The 22,002-nt window shown below is 36.8% G+C and overlaps 2 protein-coding genes across 4 annotated transcripts in view; one reads left to right on the top strand and one right to left on the bottom strand.

The window, feature by feature from the left end:
- Window positions 1-22,002, bottom strand: part of LOC136028906 (tRNA (32-2'-O)-methyltransferase regulator THADA-like) — a 190,001-nt gene that overhangs the window by 130,046 nt on the left and 37,953 nt on the right. The window lies entirely within an intron of this gene.
- LOC136028907 (uncharacterized) overlaps window positions 12,381-22,002 on the top strand; it is a 41,192-nt gene continuing 31,570 nt past the window's right edge. The window contains exon 1 of one of the 3 annotated variants that reach the window (XM_065706868.1): window positions 12,381-12,662. In XM_065706868.1, coding sequence (XP_065562940.1) covers window positions 12,471-12,662 — 192 coding nt within the window. In that variant the 5' untranslated portion in view covers window positions 12,381-12,470. The remainder of the gene's footprint in view (window positions 12,663-22,002) is intronic. The other 2 variants (XM_065706866.1, XM_065706867.1) reach the window with 2 other exon arrangements.

Below are 22,002 nucleotides of genomic sequence, written 5' to 3'. Positions count from 1 at the left end.
GAGCGTGTTTATTTGTTTGTTTTTTTTTTTTTTTTCCAGGGGTCATCGTATCGACCAAGTGGTTCTAGAATGTCGCAAGAGGGCTCATTCTAACGGAAATGAAAGTTCTAGTTCCCTTTTTAAGTGGCCAAAAAAATTGGAGGGCATCTGGGCCCCCTCCCACGTTCATTTTTTCCCAAAGTCAACGGATCAAAATTTTGAGATAGCCATTTTGTTTAGCATAGTCGAAAATCATAATAACTATGTTTTTGGGGATGACTTACTCCCCCACAGTCCCTGGGGGAGGGGTTGCAAGTTACAAAGTTCACAAGTGTTAAATAAAATAAGGTTATTGGGAAGTGTAGAGACGTTTTCAGGGGGATTTTTTTGGTTTTGGGGGTAGGGTTGAGGGAGGGGGCTATGTGAGATGATCTTTCCTTGGAGAAATACTCCACGAGGGAAAAAAATTCAATGAAAAGGGCGCAGGACGAATCTGGTCACGTTAGAAAAGAACGTCAAATTAAGAGCTTAATATACAATGCTGGGTGTTCGGAGCCTCTCTATTATGGAGTATAATTTGAAAATAACACAACTATACGAGCGATAAAACATATATACCACAACCATAATTCAACTAACGAAAGAACTGCTAAGAGATAACACAACTATAAAGCGAAAACAGGTGAAAACTAACGGGAAAATAAACGAACTAAGAGGTGGAAGGGGCCCAGAGAAAAAATATAATCCTTTTTCAATTTGAGCCTAACTTCCGCAAGGAGTAATAATGTCAGAAGCCCCGAAATACCGATTATTTTCTTTCAAACAGATCGTGGTAAGGAACTGTAGTAAGGGGCGACCCGGCTCAATAGTAAACGAAACTCTAAAAAACGGAATTTTGAGCTAAAAGATACATCAAAAAGAATCGAATTTTTACGCTGATTCTAAATATACAAGTTTCAATTAATTTAGTCTTTGTAATCAAAAGTTACGAGCCTGAGAAAATTTGCCCTATTTTGGAAAAAAGGGGAAAACATCCCCTAAAAGTAATAGAATCTTAACGAAAATCACACTATCGCATTCGGTATATCAGAGAACTCTATAGCAAAAATTCAAGCTCCTATCTAAAAAATGTGGAATTTTGTATTTTTGCCAGAAGACAAATCACGGGTGCGTGTTTATTTGTTTGTTTGTTTTTTTTTTTGTTTTTTTTTTCCCAGGGGTCATCGTAGCGACAAGTGGTCCTAGAATGTCGCGAGAGGGCTCATTCAAACGGAAATGAAAAGTTCTAGTGCCCTTTTTAAGTGACCAAAAAAATTGGAGGGCAAATAGGCCCCCTCCCATGCTCATTTTTTCCAAAGTCAACAGATTAAAATTTTAAGATAGCCATTTTGTTCAGCATAGTCGAAAACCATAATAACTATGTCTTTGGGAATGACTTACTCCCCCACAATCCCTGAGGGAGGGGCTGCAAGTTACAAACTTTGACCAGTGTTTACATATAGTAATGGTTATTGGGAAGTGTACAGACGTTTTCATGGGGATTTTTGGTTTGGGGGGTGGGGTTGATGGGAGAGGGCTTTGTGGGAGGATCTTTCCTTTGAGGAATATGTCATGGGGGAAGAAAAATTCAATGAAAAGGGCGCAGGATTTTCTAGCATTACTATAAAAAAAAACAATGAAAAAATAAACATGAAAACGTTTTTTTCAAATGAAAGTAAGGAATAGCATTGAAATTTAAAACGAACAGAGATTATTACGCATATGAGGGGTTCTAAAAATACTTTAGCATAAAGAGCGAGGTATTTAGGAGGAGATAAATACCTCGCTCTTTATGCTAAAAAAAATTTTTAGTGATTCAACTATTATTCTACGGCCTTTTTGATTCAGGGATCATTCTTAAAGAATTGGGACAAAACTTACGGATTTAGTGTAAAGAGCGAGGTATTAACGAGGGTATAACCCCCTCGTACACATAAAAAAAATATAAGAATATAAAAGTTTGTTACGTAACTTAATTCTTAAGTTACGTATATTTTTTACTAATAAAAACGTTCGTTGAATATTAAAAGTTCTAGTAGCCTTTTTAAGTAACCAAAAAAATTGGAGGGCAGCTAGGGCTCCTTCCCCATCCCTTATTTCTCAAAATCGTCTAATCAAAACTAAGAGAAAGCCATTTAGCCAAAAAAAAATTAATATACTAATTTCATTTCAATAATTTATGTGCGGAGAGCCAAAATCAAACATGCATTAATTCAAAAACGTTCAGAAATTAAATAAAAAAAACTAGTTTTTTTAACTGAAAGTAAGGAGCGACATTAAAACTTAAAACGAACAGAAATTACTCCGTATATGAAATGGGTTGTCCCCTCCGCAGTCCCACGCTCTTTACGCTAAAGTTTTTAATTGTTTTAAAAAGTAGAATTGTGGCAAAGAGTCAAACTTTAGCGTAAAGAGCGTGGGACTGCGGAGGGGACAACTCATTTCATATACGGAGTAATTTCTGTTCGTTTTAAGTTTTAATGTCGCTCCTTACTTTCAGTTAAAAAAAAACTAGTTTTTTTTATTTAATTAATTACAAAAGCACGCAGATATGGCAAATTTCTGATGATAGAATAAACTACTACAGTGCTATAGAAAAATGCTGATTTTCTTAAAAAACTATTTTATTTAAAAATTATTATTTTTATTTTAAATTATTTTTTTAATTACAAAAGGCACTAGATTTTGCAATATCCTTTAAAATGAGCTATTAAACAGCTCTCTACGATAGTCCAGTGCCAAGTAATCCGAATATAAAGAAAAAAACAAATTCTTTTTTTTTTTAACTACTTTTCTTGATTTTCGAGCCAATACATTTTTCTTGTTGTTCAAGTCAAGAGACGGTAAGTTTCCTAAATAGGGTTTTTGGACAAGGCAGTTGTAAAAGTGTACTTCTTCCTTTGATCTGACACTATTTTTAGGAGTTATGGTTAATTGTAGTCGAACCGTTCATGGTAACCAGCTGTGTAGACTAAGGAGTGACCCGGCTCAACAGTAACCGAAGCTCTAAAAAACGGAATTTTGATACCAATATTACATCAACAGAATTCTATTTTTATACTGATTTTAAATCTATGTGTTTCATCAAGTTTAGACTTGCCAGTCAAAAGTTACAAACCAGAGAAAATTTGCTTCATTTTAGAAAATAGGGGAAACATCCCCCGAAAGTCACAAATTCTTAACGAAAATCCCTCCATCGCATTCAGCGTATCAGAGAACCCTATAGCAAAAATTTCAAGCTCCTATCTACAACAAGAGCTAAGAGCTCATATGGCACTTGTGACGAGGCGAGAAGAGCTAAGAGCCAAGAGATCATATGGTATGAGCTCTAACAGAATTCTATGAATCAATAGATTGATTCAAAAAGGAAAATAAGAGGCTTAATGCCGGTCAAGATTTAAAATAAGAGCTCTGAGTCACAAAGTCCTTCTAAATATCAAAATTCATTAAGATCCGATCACCCACTCGTGAGTTATAAATACCTAATTTTTTCTAATTTTTCCTCTCCCTTTTGCCCCCCAGATGGTCGAATCCTGGATTCGAACGACTTTATCAAGTCGTTGGAAAACGACTTTATCAAGTCAAATTGTGCAGCTCCCTGACACGCCAACCAATTTTCATCGCCCTATCACGTCCAGAAGCACCGAACTCGCCAAATCACTGAACCCCTCCCCCCAACTCCCCCAAAGAAAGCGAATCCAGTACGATTCTGTCAATCACGTATCAAGGACATTTGTTTATTCTATCCACCAAGCTTCATCCCGATTCCTACACTCCAAGTGTTTTTCCAAGATTTCCCCCTCCAAATCCCCACAATGTCAAAAGATCTGGTCGGGATTTGAAATAAGAGCTCTGAGACATGAATTCCTTCTAAAAATCAAATTTCATTACGATCCGATCATCTATTCGTAAGATATAAATACTCCAATTTTCATGTTTTCCAAGAATTCCGGTTCCCCCCTCCAACTCCCCCGAATGTCAAAGGATCTGGTCGGAATTTGAAATTAGAACTTTAAAGCACAAGATCCTTCTAAATATCAAATTTCATTAAGATCTGGTCACCCTTTCGTAAGTTACAAATACCTCAATTTTCAATATTACCCACCCCCCCCCCAATTCCACCAAAGAGAGCAGATCCGGTCCAGTTATGTCAGTCACGTATCTTAGACAGGTTTCTACTCTTCCCATCCATTTTCATCCTGATCTCACCGCTTAAAGTATTTTCTAAGATTTCCGGTCCCCCCAACTGCCCCCCCCAATTACGCTTGATCCTGTTGAGATTTAAAATACGATATCGGAGTTACGAGGTCCTTCTAAATATGAAGTTTCATGAAGATCCAATCACTCCTTCGTAAGTTAAAAATACGTCATATTTTCTTATTTTTCAGAATTACCCCCCCCCCAATTGAGCGGGTCCGTTCCAATTATGTAAATCACGTATGCAAGACATCTGCTTATTTTTCCAACCAAGTTTCATCCCAATCCCTCCAATCTAAGCGTTTTCCATCATTTTAGGTTTCCCCACCCCAAACTTCCCCCAATGTCACCAGATCCGGTCAGGATTTAAAATAAGAGCTTTAAGACACGATATCCTTCTAAAAATTAAATTTCATGGAGATCCAATCACCCGTTCGTAAGTTAAAAATACCTCATTTTTTCTAATTTTTCAGAATTAACCCCCCCCCCCAACTACCCCAAAGAGAGCGGATCCGTTCTGGTTATGTCAATCATGTATCTAGGACTCGTGTTTTTTTTCCACCAAGTTTAATCCCGATCCCTCCACTCTAAGTGTTTTCCAATTTTTAGGTTTCTCCCTCCCAACCCCCCCCCCCCCCCAATGTCACCAGATCCGGCTGGGTTTAAAATAAGAGCTCTGAGCCACGATATCCTTATAAATATCAAATTTCATTGAGATCCGATCACCCGTTCGTAAGTTAAAAATACCTCATTTTTTTTATTTTTCAGAAATACCCCCCCCCCCCAACTACCCAAAAGAGAGCGGATCCGTTCCGTTTATGTCAATCATCTATCTAGGACTTGTGTTTATTTTTCCCACCATGTTTCATCCCGATCCCTCCACTCTAAGTGTTTTCCAAGTTTTAGGTTTCCCCCTCCCAACTCCCCGCCCCCATCACCAGATCCGGTCGGGATTTAAAATAAGAGCTCTAGGACACGATATCCTTCTAAACATCAAATTTCATTGAGATCCGATAACCCGTTCGTAAGTTGAAAATACCTAATTTTTCTAATTTTTAAGAATTACTCCCCCCCCCCCGCAACTACCCCAAAGAGAGCAAATCAGTTCCGATTATGTCAATCATGTATCTGGGACTTGCGCTTATTTTTCCCATCAAGTTTCATCCCGATCCCTCCACTATAAGTGTTTTCCAAGATTTTAGGTTTCCCCCCTCCAACTCCCCCCAATGTCATCAGACCCAGTCGGGATTTAAAATAAGAGCTCTGAGACACAATATCATTCCAAACATCAAATTTCATTAAGATCCAATCACCCGCTCATAAGTTAAAAATACTTCGTTTTTTCTATTTTTTCCGAATTAACCGCCCCCCCCCCAGATGGTCAAATCGGGAAAATGACTATTTCTAATTTAATCTGGTCTGGTCCCTGATACGCTTGCCAAATTTCATCGTCCTAGCTTACCTGGAAGTGCCTAAAGTAGAAAACCGGGACTTTAGGTTTTCCCCTCCAACTCCCCCCAATGTCATCAGATCCGGTCGGGATTTAAAATAAGAGCTCTGAGACACAATATCATTCCAAACATCAAATTTCATTAAGATCCAATCACCCGCTGATAAGTTAAAAATACTTCCATTTTTTTTATTCTTTGCGAATTAACCGGGCCCCCACTCCCCCCCAGATGGTCGAATCGGGAAAACGACTATTTCTAATTTAATCTGGTCCGGTCCCTGATACGCTTGCCAAATTTCATCGTCCTAGCTTACCTGGAAGTGCCTAAAGTAGCAAAACCGGGACCGACAGACAGACCGACAGAATTGGCGACTGCTATATGTCACTTGGTTAATACCAAGTGCCATAAAAATGTGGAATTTCGTATTTTTTGCCATAAGACAGATCAGGGGTTCGTGTTTATTTGTTTTTATGACAATTGGTATTAACCAAGTGACATATAGCAATCGCAAATTCTGTCGGTCTGTCGGTCCCGGTTTTGCTACTTTAGGAACTTCCAGGTAAGCAAGGACGGAAAAATTTGGCAGGCGTATCAGGGATCGAACCAAATTAAACTAGAAATAGTTGTTTTCCCGCTTTGACCGTCTAGGGGGGGTGGGGGGCCTGTTAATTCGAAAAAATAGAAAAATTTAAGTATGTTTAACTTACGAATGGTTGATCAGATCTTAAAGAAATTTGATGTTTGGAAGGATACCATGTCTCAAAGCTGTTATTTCAAATCCCTACCAGATTTGGTGACATTGGGGGGGGGGGAGGAAGCTGAGAGGGGGAAACCTAAAATCTTGGAAAACACTTCAGAGTGGAGGGATCGGGATGAAACTTGGTGGGAAAAAATAAGCACAAGTCCTAGATATATGATTGACATAACCAGAACGGAAACTGGTCTCTTTGGGGTAGTTGGGGGGGGGGTTAATTCTGAAAAATTTGAAAAAAATGAGGTATTTTTAACTTACGAACGGGTGATCGAATCTCAATGAAATTTGATATTTAGAAGGATATCGTGTCTCAGAGCTTTTATTTTAAATCCCGACCGGATCTGGTGACATTTGGGGGGGGGAAGTTGGGAGGGGAAAACCTAGAACTTGGGAAACACTTAGAGTGGAGGGATCGGGATGAAACTTGGTGGGAAAAATAAGCACAAGTCCTAGATACATGATTGACATAACCGGAACGGAACCGCTCTTTTTGGGGCAGTTGGGGGGGGTTAATCCTGAAAAAATCGAAAAATGAGGTATTTTTACCTTGGAAACGGGTGATCAGATCTTAACGCAATTTGATATTTAGAAGAATATCGTGTCTCAGAGCTCTTATTTTAAATCCCGACCGGATCTGGTGACATTGGGGGGAGGATGGGAGGAGGAAACCTAAAACTTGGAAAACACTTGGAGTGGAGGGATCGGGATGAAACTTGGTGGGAAAAATAAGCAGAAGTCCTAGATACATGATTTACATAACCGGAACAGATCCGCTCTCTTTGGGGTAGTTAGGGGGGGGGTTAATTCTGAAAAATTAGAAAAAATGAGGTATTTTTAACTTACGAACGGTTGATCGGATCTCAATGAAATTTGATATTTAGAAGGATATTGTGTCTCAAAGCTCTTACTTTAAATCCCGACCGGATCTGGTGACATTGGGGGGAGTTTGGGGTGGGGGAACCTAAATTCATGGAAAACGCTTAGATTGGAGGGATCGGTATGAAACTTGGTGGGAAAAATAAGCAGAAGTCTTAGATACGTGACTTACATAATTGGAACGAATCCGCTCTATTGGGAGGGGGGGGGGTAATTCTGAAAAATTAGAAAAAATGACGTATTTTTAACTTGCGAAGGAGTGATCAGATCTTCATTAAACTTCATATTCAGAAGGACCTCATACCCCAGATCTCTTGTTTTAAATCTTAACCGGATCAAGCGTAATTGGGGGGGGGGGCAGTTGGGGGTACCGAAAATCTTAGAAAATACTTAAAGCGGCGAGATCAGGATGAAACTGGATGGGAAGAATAGAAACCTGTCTAAGATACGTGACTGACGTAGCCGGACCGGATCTGCTCTCTTTGGTGGAGTTGAGGGGGGGGGGTAATTTTGAAAATTGAGGTACTTGTAACTTCGGAATGGGTAACCAGATCTTAATGAAATTTGATATTTAGAAGGATCTTGTGCTTTAAAGCTCTAATTTTAAATTCCGACCAGATCCTGTGACACTGGGGGAGTTAGAGGGGGAAACCGAAATTCTTGGAAAACGTGAAAATTGGGGTATTTTTATCTTGCGAATGGGTGATCAGATCTTAATGAAAGTTGATATTTAGAAGGAATTCATGTCTCAGAGATCTTATTTCAAATCCCGACCAGATCTTTTGACATTAGGGGGAGTTGGAGAGGGAAATCTTGGAAAACACTTGGAGTGGAGGAATCAGGATGAAGCTTGGTAGATAGAAGAGGCAAATGTCCTTGATACGTGATTGACATAACCGTACTGGATTTGCTCTCTTTGGGGGAGTTGGGTGGAGGGGTTCAGTGATTTGGCGAGTTTGGTGCTTCTGGACGTGCTAGGACGATGAAAATTGGTAGGCGTGTCAGAGGGCTGCACAATTTGACTTGATAAAGTCGTTTTCCCAGATTCGACAATCTGGGGGACTAAAGGGAGAGGAAAAATTAGAAAAAATTAGGTATTTATAACTTACGAGTGAGTAATCGGATCTTAGTGAATTTTGATATTTAGAACGACATCGTGACTTAGAGCTCTTATTTTAATTAAATAAAAAAAACAAGTTTTTTTAACTGAAAGTATGGAGCGACATTAAAACTTAAAACGCACAGAAATTACTTCGTATATGAAAGAGGCTGCTTCCTCATTAGCGCCCCGTTCTTTACGCTAAAGTTTGACTCTTTCTCTCAATTCTTCTTTTTAAAACCGTAAAAAACTTTAGCGTAAAGAGCGGGGCGTTGATGAGGATGCAGCCTCTTTCATATACGAAGTAATTTCTGTGCGTTTTAAGTTTTAATGTCGCTCCTTACTTTCAGTTAAAAAAACTTGTTTTTTTTTTATTTAATTTCTGAACGTTTTTGAATCAATGCATGTTTTGATTTTGGCTCTCCACAGAGGAATAATCAAAACGAAATTTGCATATTTTTTTTTTTTTTTTTTTTGGCTAAATGGCTTTCTCATAATTTTGATCGAATGATTTTGAGAAAAAAAGAGCAGGGGACGAAGCCTAGTTGCCCTCCGATTTTTTGGTTAATTAAAAAGGCAACTAGAACTTTTAATTTTTTACGAATCTTTTTATTGGTAAAAGATTTACGTAACTTATAAATTAGCTTACGTAAAGAACTTTTGTATTCTCATATTTTTATTACATATATGAGGGGATTCGTCCCATCGTCAGTACTTCGCTCTTTACACTAAAGCTTAAATTTTATCCCAATTCATTAAGAATGACCCATGAATCACAAAAGCCGTAGAATAAATAGTTGAAATTACTAAAAATACTTTAGCGTAAAGAGCGAGGTATTAGAAGGAGGTGAGCCCCTCATATGGGTAATAATTTCTGTTTGTTTTAAGTTTTATTGCTGTTCCTTACTTCCAGCTGAAAAAGCTTTTTCATATTTATTTTTTAATTGTTTTTTTTTAAATAATGCTAGTAAATCCTGCTCTCCCTTCATGGAAATTTTCTTCTTCCATGACAAATTCTCGATGGAAAGTTCCTCCAGCATATCTCCCTCTTTTCAACCCCTCCCCCCCAACCAAAAAAATCCTCCTGAAAACGCCTGTATACTTCCCAATAACCATTACTATATGTAAGCACAGGTCAAAGTTTGTAACTTGTTGCCCCTCCCACGGGGACTGTGGGGGAGTAAGTCGTCCCCAAAGACATAGTTATAAGGTTTTTCGACTACGCTGAATAAAATGGCTATCTCAGAATTTTGATCCGTTGACTTTGGGAAAATAATTAGCGTGGGAGGGGGCCTAGGTGCCCTACAATTTTTTTGGTCACTTAAAAAGGGCACTATAACTTTTCATTTCCGTTATAATGAGCCCTCTTGCAACATTCTAGGACAACTGGGTCGATACGATCACCCCTGGGAAAAAAAAAATAAAAAAACTAAACAGGCATCCGTGATCTGCCTTCTGGCAAAAAATGCAAAATTCCACATTTTTGTAGATAGGAGCTCGAAACTGCTACAGTAGGGTTTTCTGATACGCTGAATCTGATGGTGTGATTTTCGTTAAGATTCTATGACTTTTAGGGGATGTTTCCCCATATTTTCTAAAATAACGCAAATTTTCTCAGGCTCGTAACTTTTGATGGGTAAGACTAAACTTGATGAAACTTATATATTTAAAACCAGCATTAAAATGCAATTCTTTTGATGTAGCTATTGGTATCATTGGTATCATTGGTATCATATTGGTATCAAAAAATTCCATTTTTTAGAGTTTTGGTTACTATTGAGCCGGGTCGCTCCTTACTACAGTTCGTTACCACGAACTGTTTGAAATACTAACCGGCATTAAGCCTCTTATTTTCTTTTTTAAATCAATCTATTGATTCATAGAATTTTGTTAGAGCTCATAACATATGAGCTCTCTTCCAACCTTGTCAAATACCATATGATCTCTTGGCTCTTAGCTCTTCTTGCCTCGTCACAAGTGCCATATGAGCTCTTAGCTCTTGTTTTTTTTTTTTCCCAGGGGTCATCGTATCGACCAAGTGGTCCTAGAATGTCGCAAGAGGGCTCATTCTAACGGAAATGAAAAGTTATAGTGCCCTTTTTATTGACCAAACAAATTGGAAGGCACCCAGGCCCCCTCCCATGCTCATTTTTTCCAAAAGTCAACAGATCAAAATTTTGAGATAGGCATTTATAATTTTTTTGTATATTTTTTACTAATAAAAACGTCCGTTAAAAATTATAAGTTCTAGTTGCCTTTTTAAGTAACCGAAAAATTGGAGGGCAACTAGGCCTCCTTCCCCACCCCTTATTTCTCAAAATCGTCTGATCAAAACTAAGAGAAAGCCATTTAGCCAAAAAAAAGAATTAATATGCAAATTTCATTTTAATAATTTATGTGCGGAGAGCCAAAATCAAACATGCATTAATTCAAAAACGTTCAGAAATTAAATAAAAAACTAGTTTTTTTTTTAACTGAAAGTAAGGAGCGACATTAAAACTTAAAACGAACAGAAATTACTCCGTGTATGAAAGGGGCTGTTCCCTTCTCAACGCCCCGCTCTTTACGCTAAATTTTTTTACTGTTTAATAAAGTACAAATGAGAGAAAGAGTCAAACTTTAGCGTAAAGAGCGGGGCGTTGAGAAGGGAACAGCCTCTTTAATACACGAAGTAATTTCTGTTCGTTTTAAGTTTTAATGTCGCTCCTTACTTTCAGTTAAAAAAACTAGTTTTTTTTCATTTAATTCCAGACAAAAAAGATAACTGTTGTCAAAGAAATACATTACAGTGGCTAGATATGGGACAATCAGGAGGGGGGCTTATTTGAGTGAATCGATTATAATATTTGGAAACCGTGTAAAAGAGGAATCAATTCGTGTGTTGCAAGGGTAAAGCGAAGTTCTGACAGATGACAGTAAAACTGCAACCCCTTCTTCCTGGCTTGCCTGTTGCCCCCAAGGAAGAAAATAGACAGCCATATTTGGTGCATCTGAATTACGCAGTCTAATTTAACTTCTGACACTTTCTTTTTTTTCCTGTTTCATGGTGGCGGTTCTGACCTCTCTTGTTCCCGGGCGAAAGTTTTGATTAGCACCACTCCCCTACATTCTAAAAATTTTCAACCCTAATGAAAAATTTATTTCAAATTAACCAAATTTCCATTTATTAACAAAATTTTAATGCAAAATATTACAAGAAACATCAAATCAATTAAAGTCGGTCTACTTAGCTTTTTTTCAAGGAAGGTTGACGGAGACATGAAAAAAAAGAAAGGTACTTGTCTGTTAAACGAAACACTCAAGAATTACGCTGTGTAAGATCTGATAGAAACCGGTTTCCTCTCTGGAATCGGTTATGATTTGCTTATTTTTAGTGAGAAAAACTACGATTTAGGTATATTTTGATTAAATATTTGATATTTAGAAGTGATTAGGGGCTGGGTTAGGTATTTAATATAATGCGTTCAGCGCGGCCTGCTTTCCATTATTCTTTGTCATAATTTCCCCAATTTTGTTTCTACAGCATTATATTATCATCATGTTTTGATATTTTCATTAGGATTAACTTAACTTCATTTCTTAGGTGCGTTTTGTTTAACAAATACGTATCTAATGAAAGTTTCAGATTCAGTTTGCTTATACATACTACCAACTGGACCCTATTGTTTATTTTAATTAAAGTAAAAAATTTTTAAATTACAAAATGATTATAGCCGTTAGATAATTTATTTGAAATTTTGCGCCCCTAAGATGTCTGCGCCACGGGCAAGTGTCACCTCTGCCCTTAACCCCTAAAACCGCATCTGCTCTCTCAATATTTTTTTGGGAAGCTGCAATTTTGTTGCCAATATAAGAAATATACATTACCCATCTCAAGTTTTATTGAATACGTTCAACTCAACAAATTTTGGATAAAACAGAAATCCAACAGCAGTACATGCGCACAAGATGAGTCACACAAATGGAGTGGATCTCTCGAAAAAATAATCAGTTTTTAGTTTTACTTCAGTAGTTGAATTGATCTGAGAGAGTTTGTCAAGTTGTAAATTGACTCGGCGCGTGATTTAATAGAAACATGGTTTTATCTTTGAAGGAATATGAATTAGCTACAAGATCGGATAATATGAAAATTCGACAGTTGTTTGAGGCTAGAAACACAAGCAGTTCTTTTTATCAGCAATGTGGTACTGACAGAGAAGTTCAAAAACTTTTGAATTCGCCATTGTCAAGGGAATATAAATACAACAATTTTATTATTCACAATCCAGTAAGTGTTTAATCAATCTTATACACATGTACACGTACACGATAGAAAATTACGGTCAATGTTCCTATTACCTGAACAATTGTTTAGGGTCATGAAACTATTGTTAATAGATGCATTTTGACTTTTGAATATCTTTTCTCTCTTGCAAAATTACCGCAAACTCACCGTTATGGAGTTATTATATATTTGCACATTAGGGTGGGGGAGGGTAAAGCATAGCATATATTAAATACAGCAATGGTTAGTTTACGTATTTAATATATGCTATGCTTTACCCCTCCCCCCCCCCCCCCCCCAATTTGCAAATATATAGCCCAAATTTATTTCTAAATTATTACAGATTCGCGATTTCAAATATCCGATCAATGAAAATGGAAATTATTGCAATTCTATATGTGTAAATACAGGATATTCGGGCAGGAATAACTCCATAACGTTGAGCTTGCGGTAGTTTTGCAAGAGAGAAAAGATATTCAAAAAGTCAAAATGCATCTGTTAACAATAGTTTCATGACCCTAAACAATTGTTCAGGTAATATGAACATTGACCAAAATTACTACTTGGGGTGGGGGAGTAGAAAAATGAACCTTTATTTTCTCTTCCAAGGCTGTAAATTTGAAAGAAATTCAGACGACCTTTAATTCTGGTAATAGAAAATTGGTCAATAATTTTTTTTTTTTTCTGTCGGTAAATCTACGTTTGCCAACAAAACTAAAAACAAAATAGTTGTTTAAAAATGTATTCAGCCACAGAAACAATTTTAATGTTAAGGCTTTAGTTCTATTGATAACTTTGGAAGTGACAGTCTAGGTCATAAGTGCCGCAAGATTTTTTTTATTTTGGTAAGTCTATGTTCGCCAGACAAAAAAAAATATCACAATTTATAAAATGCGTTTAGCCATCAAAACAATGTTAATATCAAGGCTTTAGGTCCATTGACAGAGTCTAAAGTTATTTAGCCTTGGTAATGAGTGCCTTCACAGAGCAGACAAGCCATCCACCCTCCACCCCCACCCCAACTCACACAAACACCTTTATATGACAAAAGAATAAACAAGTGGCCAAATTAAGCAGTATTTCAAAGAAAATTTACACTTCTCCGACCAAAAGAAAATAGTTTGTTTACCGGTTTGATCAGGATCGACAAGCAAAGTTTTTGGCTATTTTTTTAAGGAGGGGGGGGTTCTTGGATCAATATTAAAGGAGTAAACTCATAAAGTGTGATTCTGGAAAAACATTGAACCACAGGCTACCATAAAAAAACAGATGATCAATCAAATAGCGTTGACTCAGTAAAGAGCAATATATCAGCCATGTTTTTAAGTTTCTTGTTTCTTGCGACAGCATACATAACAGATGGCTGTGTAAACTTCAGGGTGGACACATTCAATAACAGATTAAGAGTTCTAGTGTCGTCTTAAAGCCAATGAAGATAAAGGGGTAACCATTCATGCTCCCGGACACCCTCAAAGCTCCATATATCACCAGATCAAAATTGTAACGTTCTATATTAGTATTCATGGAACAATATAAATATCCGTAAAATATACGTCCAGAGGGCACATAACTTTTTCATCCCCACGGCCAGAGGTCCTGCGTATTGCATAAAGCCCATTTAAAAGAAGATCCCCGTTGCTCCTTAAATAATGCTCCACCTCCTCGAAGTTGCCATTAGTTTATCTAAAGTTATCAAGATATGCTTCACCTCCACCAAGTTATCAGAATTAATCTGGCTAATTACTATTCAATTTAAATCAAATAATATTTTGGTAAATCACGCACTCAATCACACATGAAGATAAATTCCAGACTAAGAAGATCACTGGTTTAAAACATGGGAGCTATAATATATAACTTGATTGATCTTAATGGAAAAATATATTATTAGGGCTATCTATGGGACCATAATGAGGGGGGGGGATTCGCGAGTGAACAGATTGGTATATTTGACAAGAGCATAAAACAGGGTACTTGTATGATAAACCCACTACCGCTCAAGTTGTTCATTCATTGACACATTATAGAACCATTTTTTCCGTTAGTTTCTTTCAGATTAGCGTGAGACAAGACAAAGAGAAGTGATAGAATAGATGGAAAATATGTAATTTGGCCTATATATTTGCACATTAGGGGGGATGGAGGTAAAGTATTTGGACATTGTGAAGTTAGAAAGCAATTCAGTACTTGTGGTCTTACTGCCACCACACTCAAGTCCTGTCGAGAACTGAAGTTTGGTTAATGCTAATGAAACAAAACATTATTAAAATATAATGGTTTATCAACTAAATTATGAAAACTACAACAAAGAATTATGGAAGGGGGCCGCCCAGACAGCATTATATTAAGTACGCAACCGAAACTAACCTAACCTAACCAAAATATCAACTAAATATTTAATTAAAATATAGCTACTATGTAGTTTCTCACAACGTCGGTAGTAGCCTGCTGGATGGGAACGATAGATTCATCACTATCAAACACCAAGCGAAAGGCCAATGGGAAGAACATTCTAGAAATCTTTTCAAACCTCTACTGCTACCAGAGCTACCCTCTCCCCTATCAAATTGCCACCACCCCCGCAATTGACGCTTACGATTTAATTATCACTAACCCGGCCACTATCAATGAAATCTAGTCAGCTGCAAATAATTTAGAAAGCATAAGACGCCTATCCTGATTAAATAACACTCATAACAGTATAGCTCTTTCAGTAGTTTTAGAGGCAAAACTCTAATGTCAGCTTGTTAAGTGTATCCGCCTTCAATGTAGGCTATTAGTTTTTCCCCAACAGTTTCATATCGAAGGGTGGGGCTGTATGAATTTGGTAGGGCTCTCAGATAATTGGAAGTTGAAATCTCCGTTGTTTTTTAAGGGTAAGGACTGGAGGGTATTAATTCCCCCTCTAGGGCCCTTTTTTGTTATTAGACCCCCCGCAATCCAAGAAATCTGCTCAAAATGTTGAGGAAGCTATTTTTCTGAAAATAGTCGAAATGTCCTATAAATGTGCTTTCAGGGATGAGATAACCCCTACAGCCCTGGAGCAAGGGTCGTAAATTATGCAACTTGTTCGCAGATAGGTTTTAGCATGGTTGACCTTGGGTGTCCGACCGGCAAAGAATCTGGATTGTTCTCTGAGCAAGAAGATCACACATTTTTTAAGGAAGGAGGAGGGGGTGGTTAAGGGGCCTAAAATATTGACATAAATTAGTATGAAATGTACACTATTAATCGCTCCGGCTAAAATAACCATCACGCAGAAGAGAGAGAAAAAAACATGGATTCTCCCGAAACAAAGACTCGACAAAAGACCCAAAACTATTCTATTTTTTTCTTCCTTCAAAACTACTTGAAATTTAACCACGAGTTCCACGACCAATGGAGTTTCTAATGTGAAAAAATTATTTTTGCTTGCGATTATGAGGCTTTAATGGCTTGAAAATCAAACCCTTAAATTCTTTGGCCTATGGAACATGTGCGCTAAAAAAAAAAATCTTTCATCCTGTTACAGATTAAATAAAAAAACAAGTTTTTTTAACTGAAAGTAAGGAGTGACATTAAAACTTAAAACGCACAGAAATTACTTCGTATATGAAAGAGGCTGCTTCCTCATCAACGCCCCGCTCTTTACGCTAAAGTTTGACTCTTTTTCTCAATTCTTCTTTTTAAAACAGTAAAAAACTATAGCGTAAAGAGCGGGGCGTTGATGAGGAAGCAGCCTCTTTCATATACGAAGTAATTTCTGTGCGTTTTAAGTTTTAATGTCGCTCCTTACTTTCAGTTAAAAAACTTGTTTTTTTTATTTAATTTCTGAACGTTTTTGAATCAATGCATGTTTTGATTTTGGCTCTCCGCAGAGGAATAATCAAAACGAAATTTGCATATTTTTTTTTTTTTTTGGCTCAATGGCTTTCTCATAATTTTGATCGAATGATTTTGAGAAAAAAAGAGCGGGGGACGAAGCCTAGTTGCTCCCCGATTTTTTGGTTAATTAAAAAGGCAACTAGAACTTTTAATTTTTTACGAATCTTTTTATTGGTAAAAGATTTACGTAACTTATAAATTAGCTTACGTAAAGAACTTTTGTATTATCATGTTTTTATTATATATATGAGGGGATTCGCCCCATCGTCAGTACCTCGCTCTTTAAACTAAAGCTTAAATTTTATCCCAATTCATTAAGAATGACCCCCTGAAACACAAAAGCCGTAGAATAAGTAGTTGAAATTACTGAAAATACTTTAGCGTAAAGAGCGAGGTATTAGAAGGAGGTGAGCCCATCATATGGGTAGTAATTTCTGTTTGTTTTAAGTTTTATTGCTGTTCCTTACTTCCAGCTGAAAAAGCTTTTCCACTTTTATTTTTTAATTGTTTTTTTTTAAATAATGGTAGTAAATCCTGTTCTCCCTTCATGGAAATTTTCTTCTCCCATTACAAATTCTCGAAGGAAAGTTCCCCCAGCATATCCCCCTCTTCTCAACCCCTCCCCCAAACCAAAAAAATCCTCCTGAAAACGACTGTATACTTTCCAATAACCATTACTATATGTAAACACAGGTCAAAGTTTGTAACTTGTTGCCCCTCCCACGGGGACTGTGGGGGAGTAAGTCGTCCCCAAAGACATAGTTATAAGGTTTTTCGACTACGCTGAATAAAATGGCTATCTCAGAATTTTGATCCGTTGACTTTGGGAAAATAATTAGCGTGGGAGGGGGCCTAGGTGCCCTCCAATTTTTTTGGTCACTTAAAAAGGGCACTAGAACTTTTCATTTCCGTTAGAATGAGCCCTCTTGCAACATTCTAGGACAACTGGGTCGATACGATCACCCCTGGGAAAAAAAAAAAACAAAAAAAAAACAAAAAAAAAAACAAATAAACACGCATCCGTGATCTGCCTTCTGGCAAAAAATGCAAAATTCCACATTTTTGTAGATAGGAGCTCGAAACTTCTACACCAGAGTTCTTTGATACGCTGAATCTGATGGTGTGATTTTCGTTAAGATTCTATAGCTTTTAGTGGGCGTTTCCCCTATTTTCTAAAATAACGCAAATTTTCTCAGGCTCGTAACTTTTGATGGGTAAGACTAAACTTGATGAAATTATATATTTAAAACCAACATTAAAATGCGATTCTTTTGATGTAGCTATTGGTATCAAAATTCCATTTTTTAGAGTTTTGGTTACTATTGAGCCGGGTCGCTCCTTACTACAGTTCGTTACCACGAACTGTTTGATATTGCTCTAAAATGTACAGCAGAATCGTATTTTAAATCGTTGGATTGGTCAATTCCAAACATAGCTTCAACCAACTTGAGAGGTTTCTTCAAAAACTGCCACTCTTCATTTTAAAAGTTTTGTTTGGGCATCAATTTTTTAAATGTTTGAATGAACCAAAAGGAAAAGTTTTGACAAAGAAAAGTCTTTTTAAAATAGTAAAATTAAACTGAAAATCAGAGATATGATTATTCTAATTTCTTTTCTTTTCTGTTACCTTGATTTTACCATGAAAGTTTGTTGTTGTTGTTAATGTTTTGACAACGCATCAAAATACATATTGTTTGCAGCAATGTACAAATGACAACTCAAGCCTTATAGACGTTTTCAGAAGAAACGGTAGGGAAAGGTGGTTGTGCTCTTCTTTAAGTTAGCTCTTGTATGTTAACTTGATTAGTATTACCCTTGAATCCTTAGAAAGACCTAACCATTACGAATCTTTCTTATTCAAAAGGGGTAATCAAACCTAATTCCCGACAATTCAAGAACTTACCAATAGACCAAATTCCATTAAAAATTTTAGAATATTTTTTGAAAGATTTAGTTCAATTGGAATTTCTAGTGGGTGAATGCTACACTTTTTTACGCTCTACGTGTAAGGGAAAATAACGAGAAAATGTCAAAAGTGTCTAGATAGAGGGTGGAGGCTCTGCATTAGGGAGAAAGAATTTGTTTCAGATTAAAAGTAAAGAGCTTCAGTAAGCCAAACATGAGCAGAAATAAAGTCAAATAACCTTCTAAGCATAAAACTACCACAAATAACCATCAATAAATAAATGAAACTCAAAACGAACAGAAATTATAATAAATAACTGCGTCAAACTAAAAACGAGAAAAAATTAACATGAGTAGGGCTGACAACCCCCATGCCTTCTCAAGACCAAAACTTAATCTGCACTTTATTGACAAAAAAAAGAACACACAAATGACCATAGAAAGTCGGTTTAATATTCATATACATTCCTTAAAGTTTTAATTGCTTTTCATTTTTAAAGTAAAAACCAGCGAAAACATTTTAAACGTATTTTGTTTTTAGTAGAGAGCAAATTGGTCAAGGGACATATGGTTGCAAGTTCCAATCCGTTTAAAAAAAGAAGTTTGTGTTTTTTTTGTTTTGTTTTTTTGTCCCCTTTCAGGCAAATCAATATTTTTTATTTTTTGTTGCATTCGAGTTCAAAGGACTTACAGATACAAGTTATAAGCCTATAACAAAAATTTTGTCCATTTTTATCCAGAGTCATTCTAGGGTCAATTTTATTTGGGCATTAAGGTCATCGCCTGTAATTTATGCATGAAGGTTTCAAGGCATTCAGGATGTAAACATATTTAACTCTTTTTCGGGTCCCATTTTTGAAGGGAGTGATTTTCACTTTTTATTGTGGATATTGGGGAGCCAACACCAGGAAAAAATTTTTGGCCCCTCTCAAGCCCTATTTTTGTGGGGCCTGTACCCCAAAACTAAAATTGATCGTACTTTGGGGGCTAGGTGTCCTTTAGAATATATTTTATAAAGTTATAGGCCCCCCTTTCGCCCTAACACCCGTGGTTCTAATTTTCAGGGAGTTCAGGGAAAAGGCTCGTTGGTTTGTTGACAAAGAAGGTTTTTTCCTTTGAGAATCGGGGGTTCCTTTAGCCTCAGAGCTTTCAGATATAAATTTTAAGGCAATAGAAAACAAAAGTTTCTGTCTCTTTTTAGGGAATATTTGCCGTCAGGTTCAAGTGAATCTGTTTGTACTACATTAAGTTCTTCTTGACCCAGGGAATCAAGGATGCAAGTTTATTACGGATCAGGAATAAAAACGTTTTAGTCCCCTTAGATCCTTTGAAAAAATCTGAAAGGTGCTCCTAGCCCAGGGAATGATCTCTGAAAGTTTCAAGCCATTTGGACAACCAGGATCAAATACGTGCACTTTTTCCAGTGTAAAACCTATAAGTAAACATTGGGCAATTTGAATAATTGAGTCCCACTACCCAAGAAACTGCATGGGTCATTTCGGCCCCAAAGGCATACTAAGCTGACTATTTCACTATTTTGAACAAAATGGCTATGCCAAAATGTTGACTTGACACCAAGGAACGCTGAGATCACCGAGGACCAAAAAAGGAAGGGAGGGGGCTGATTTCCCTCTAATTACCCCCCGACCCTTGAAAAAAGCATCAGAACATTCGAGCACCAATAGAATGAGTCCTCTCCAAGATTTTGATGACAACCTTTTGTATACGAAGTGACCAGGAACAAAATATAAATAAGACCATAAATGTGCTTCGCACTTTACTAAGTAGATTCTAGTGTTGACTCTGTAATACAACCGTTAACGATACGGTCCCAACTGACATTGACTCAATCAGATTTAATCTTATTTTTATTCATGGGAATTCCTCGTTAGCTTTCGTTAACAAGTACTTTCGTAATCTGATTTGTAAGCGTTTGATAACAATTATTATCAGCCAATCTACAATGTGGCTAGTAAGTTTCAAATTCGACAATCTTTTTACAAGTATGTCTTTAACACAGTTTCATTTTTGATTTGATAATTTTTTAGCTAAAGCTTGGATTTGACTGTCTCGATTTTAAGAACATCAGCCCTATTCCCTGTCTTTGCACTCCATCCTTCCTACCTGAGCAACAAAATTCTATATCACCGGTCTATCAAACAGTTCGTGGTAACGAACTGTAGTAAGGAGCGACCCGGCTCAATAGTAACCAAAACTCTAAAAAATAGAATTTTGATACCAATACCTACATCAAAAGAATCGCATTTTAATACTGATTTTAAATATATAAGTTTCATCAAGTTTAGTCTTACCCATCAAAAGTTACGAGCCTGAGAAAATTTGCGTTATTTTAGAAAATAGGAGGAAACGCCCCCTAGAATCTTAGAATCTTAACGAAAATCACACCATCAGATTCAACGTATCAGAGAACCCTACTGTAGAAGTTTCAAGCTCCTATCTACAAAAATGTGGAATTTTGCATTTTTTTTTTTTTTTTGCCAGAAGACAAATCACGGGTGCGTGTTTATTATTATTTTTTTTTATTTTTTTTTTTTTCCAGGGGTCATCGTATCGACCAAGTGGTCCTAGAATGTCGCAAGAGGGCTCATTCTAACGGAAATAAAAACTTCTAGTGCCCTTTTTAAGTGACCAAAAAAATTGGAGGGCATCTAGGCCCCCTCCCACGCTCATTTTTTCCCAAAGTCAACGGATCAAAAATTTTGAGATAGCCATTTTGTTCAGCATAGTCGAAAACCATAATAACTATGTATTTGGGGATGATTTACTCCCCCACGATCCCTGGGGGAGGGGCTGCAAGTTACAAACTTTGACCAGTGTTTACATATAGTAATGGTTATTGGGAAGTGTACGGACGTTTTCAGGGGGATTTTATTTTGTTTGGGGGGTGGGGCTGAGGGGAGGGGGCTATGTTGGAAGATCTTTCCTTGGAGGAATCTGTCATGGGGGAAGAAAAATTCAAGGAAAAGGGCGCATGATTTTCTAGCATTACTATAGGAAAACAATGAAAAATAAACATGAAAACGTTTTTTCAAATGAAAGAAAGGAGTAGCATTGAAACTTAAAACGAACAGAGATTATTACGCATATGAGGGGTTCCAAAAATACTTTAGCATAAAGAGCGAGGTATTTAGGAGGAGATAAATACCTCGCTCTTTATGCTAAAGTATTTTTAGTAATTTCAACTATTTATTCTACGGCCTTTCTAATTCAGGTGTCATTCTTAAAGAATTGGGACAAAACTTAAGATTTAGTGTAAAGAGCGAGGTATTAACGAGGATAGAAACCCCCTTGTATACATAATAAAAATATAAGATTATGAAAGTTTGTTACGTAAGTTGCTAATTTATAAGTTACGTATATTTTTTACTAATAAAAACGTTCGTTAAAAATTAAAAGTTCTAGTTGCCTTTTTAAGCAACCGAAAAATTGGAGGGCAACTAGGCCTCCTTCTCCACCCCTTATTTCTCAAAATCGTCTGATCAAAACTAAGTGAAAGCCATTTAGCCAAAAAAAGAATTAATATACAAATTTCATTTTAATAATTTATGTGCGG

This window comes from Artemia franciscana, chromosome 7, assembly GCF_032884065.1.
Source record: "Artemia franciscana chromosome 7, ASM3288406v1, whole genome shotgun sequence".
In the NCBI taxonomy this organism is placed as follows: Eukaryota; Metazoa; Arthropoda; class Branchiopoda; order Anostraca; family Artemiidae; genus Artemia; species Artemia franciscana.
The sequence above is the reverse complement of the archived record's forward strand: the minus strand, read 5'-3'. Positions and strand labels throughout refer to the sequence as shown.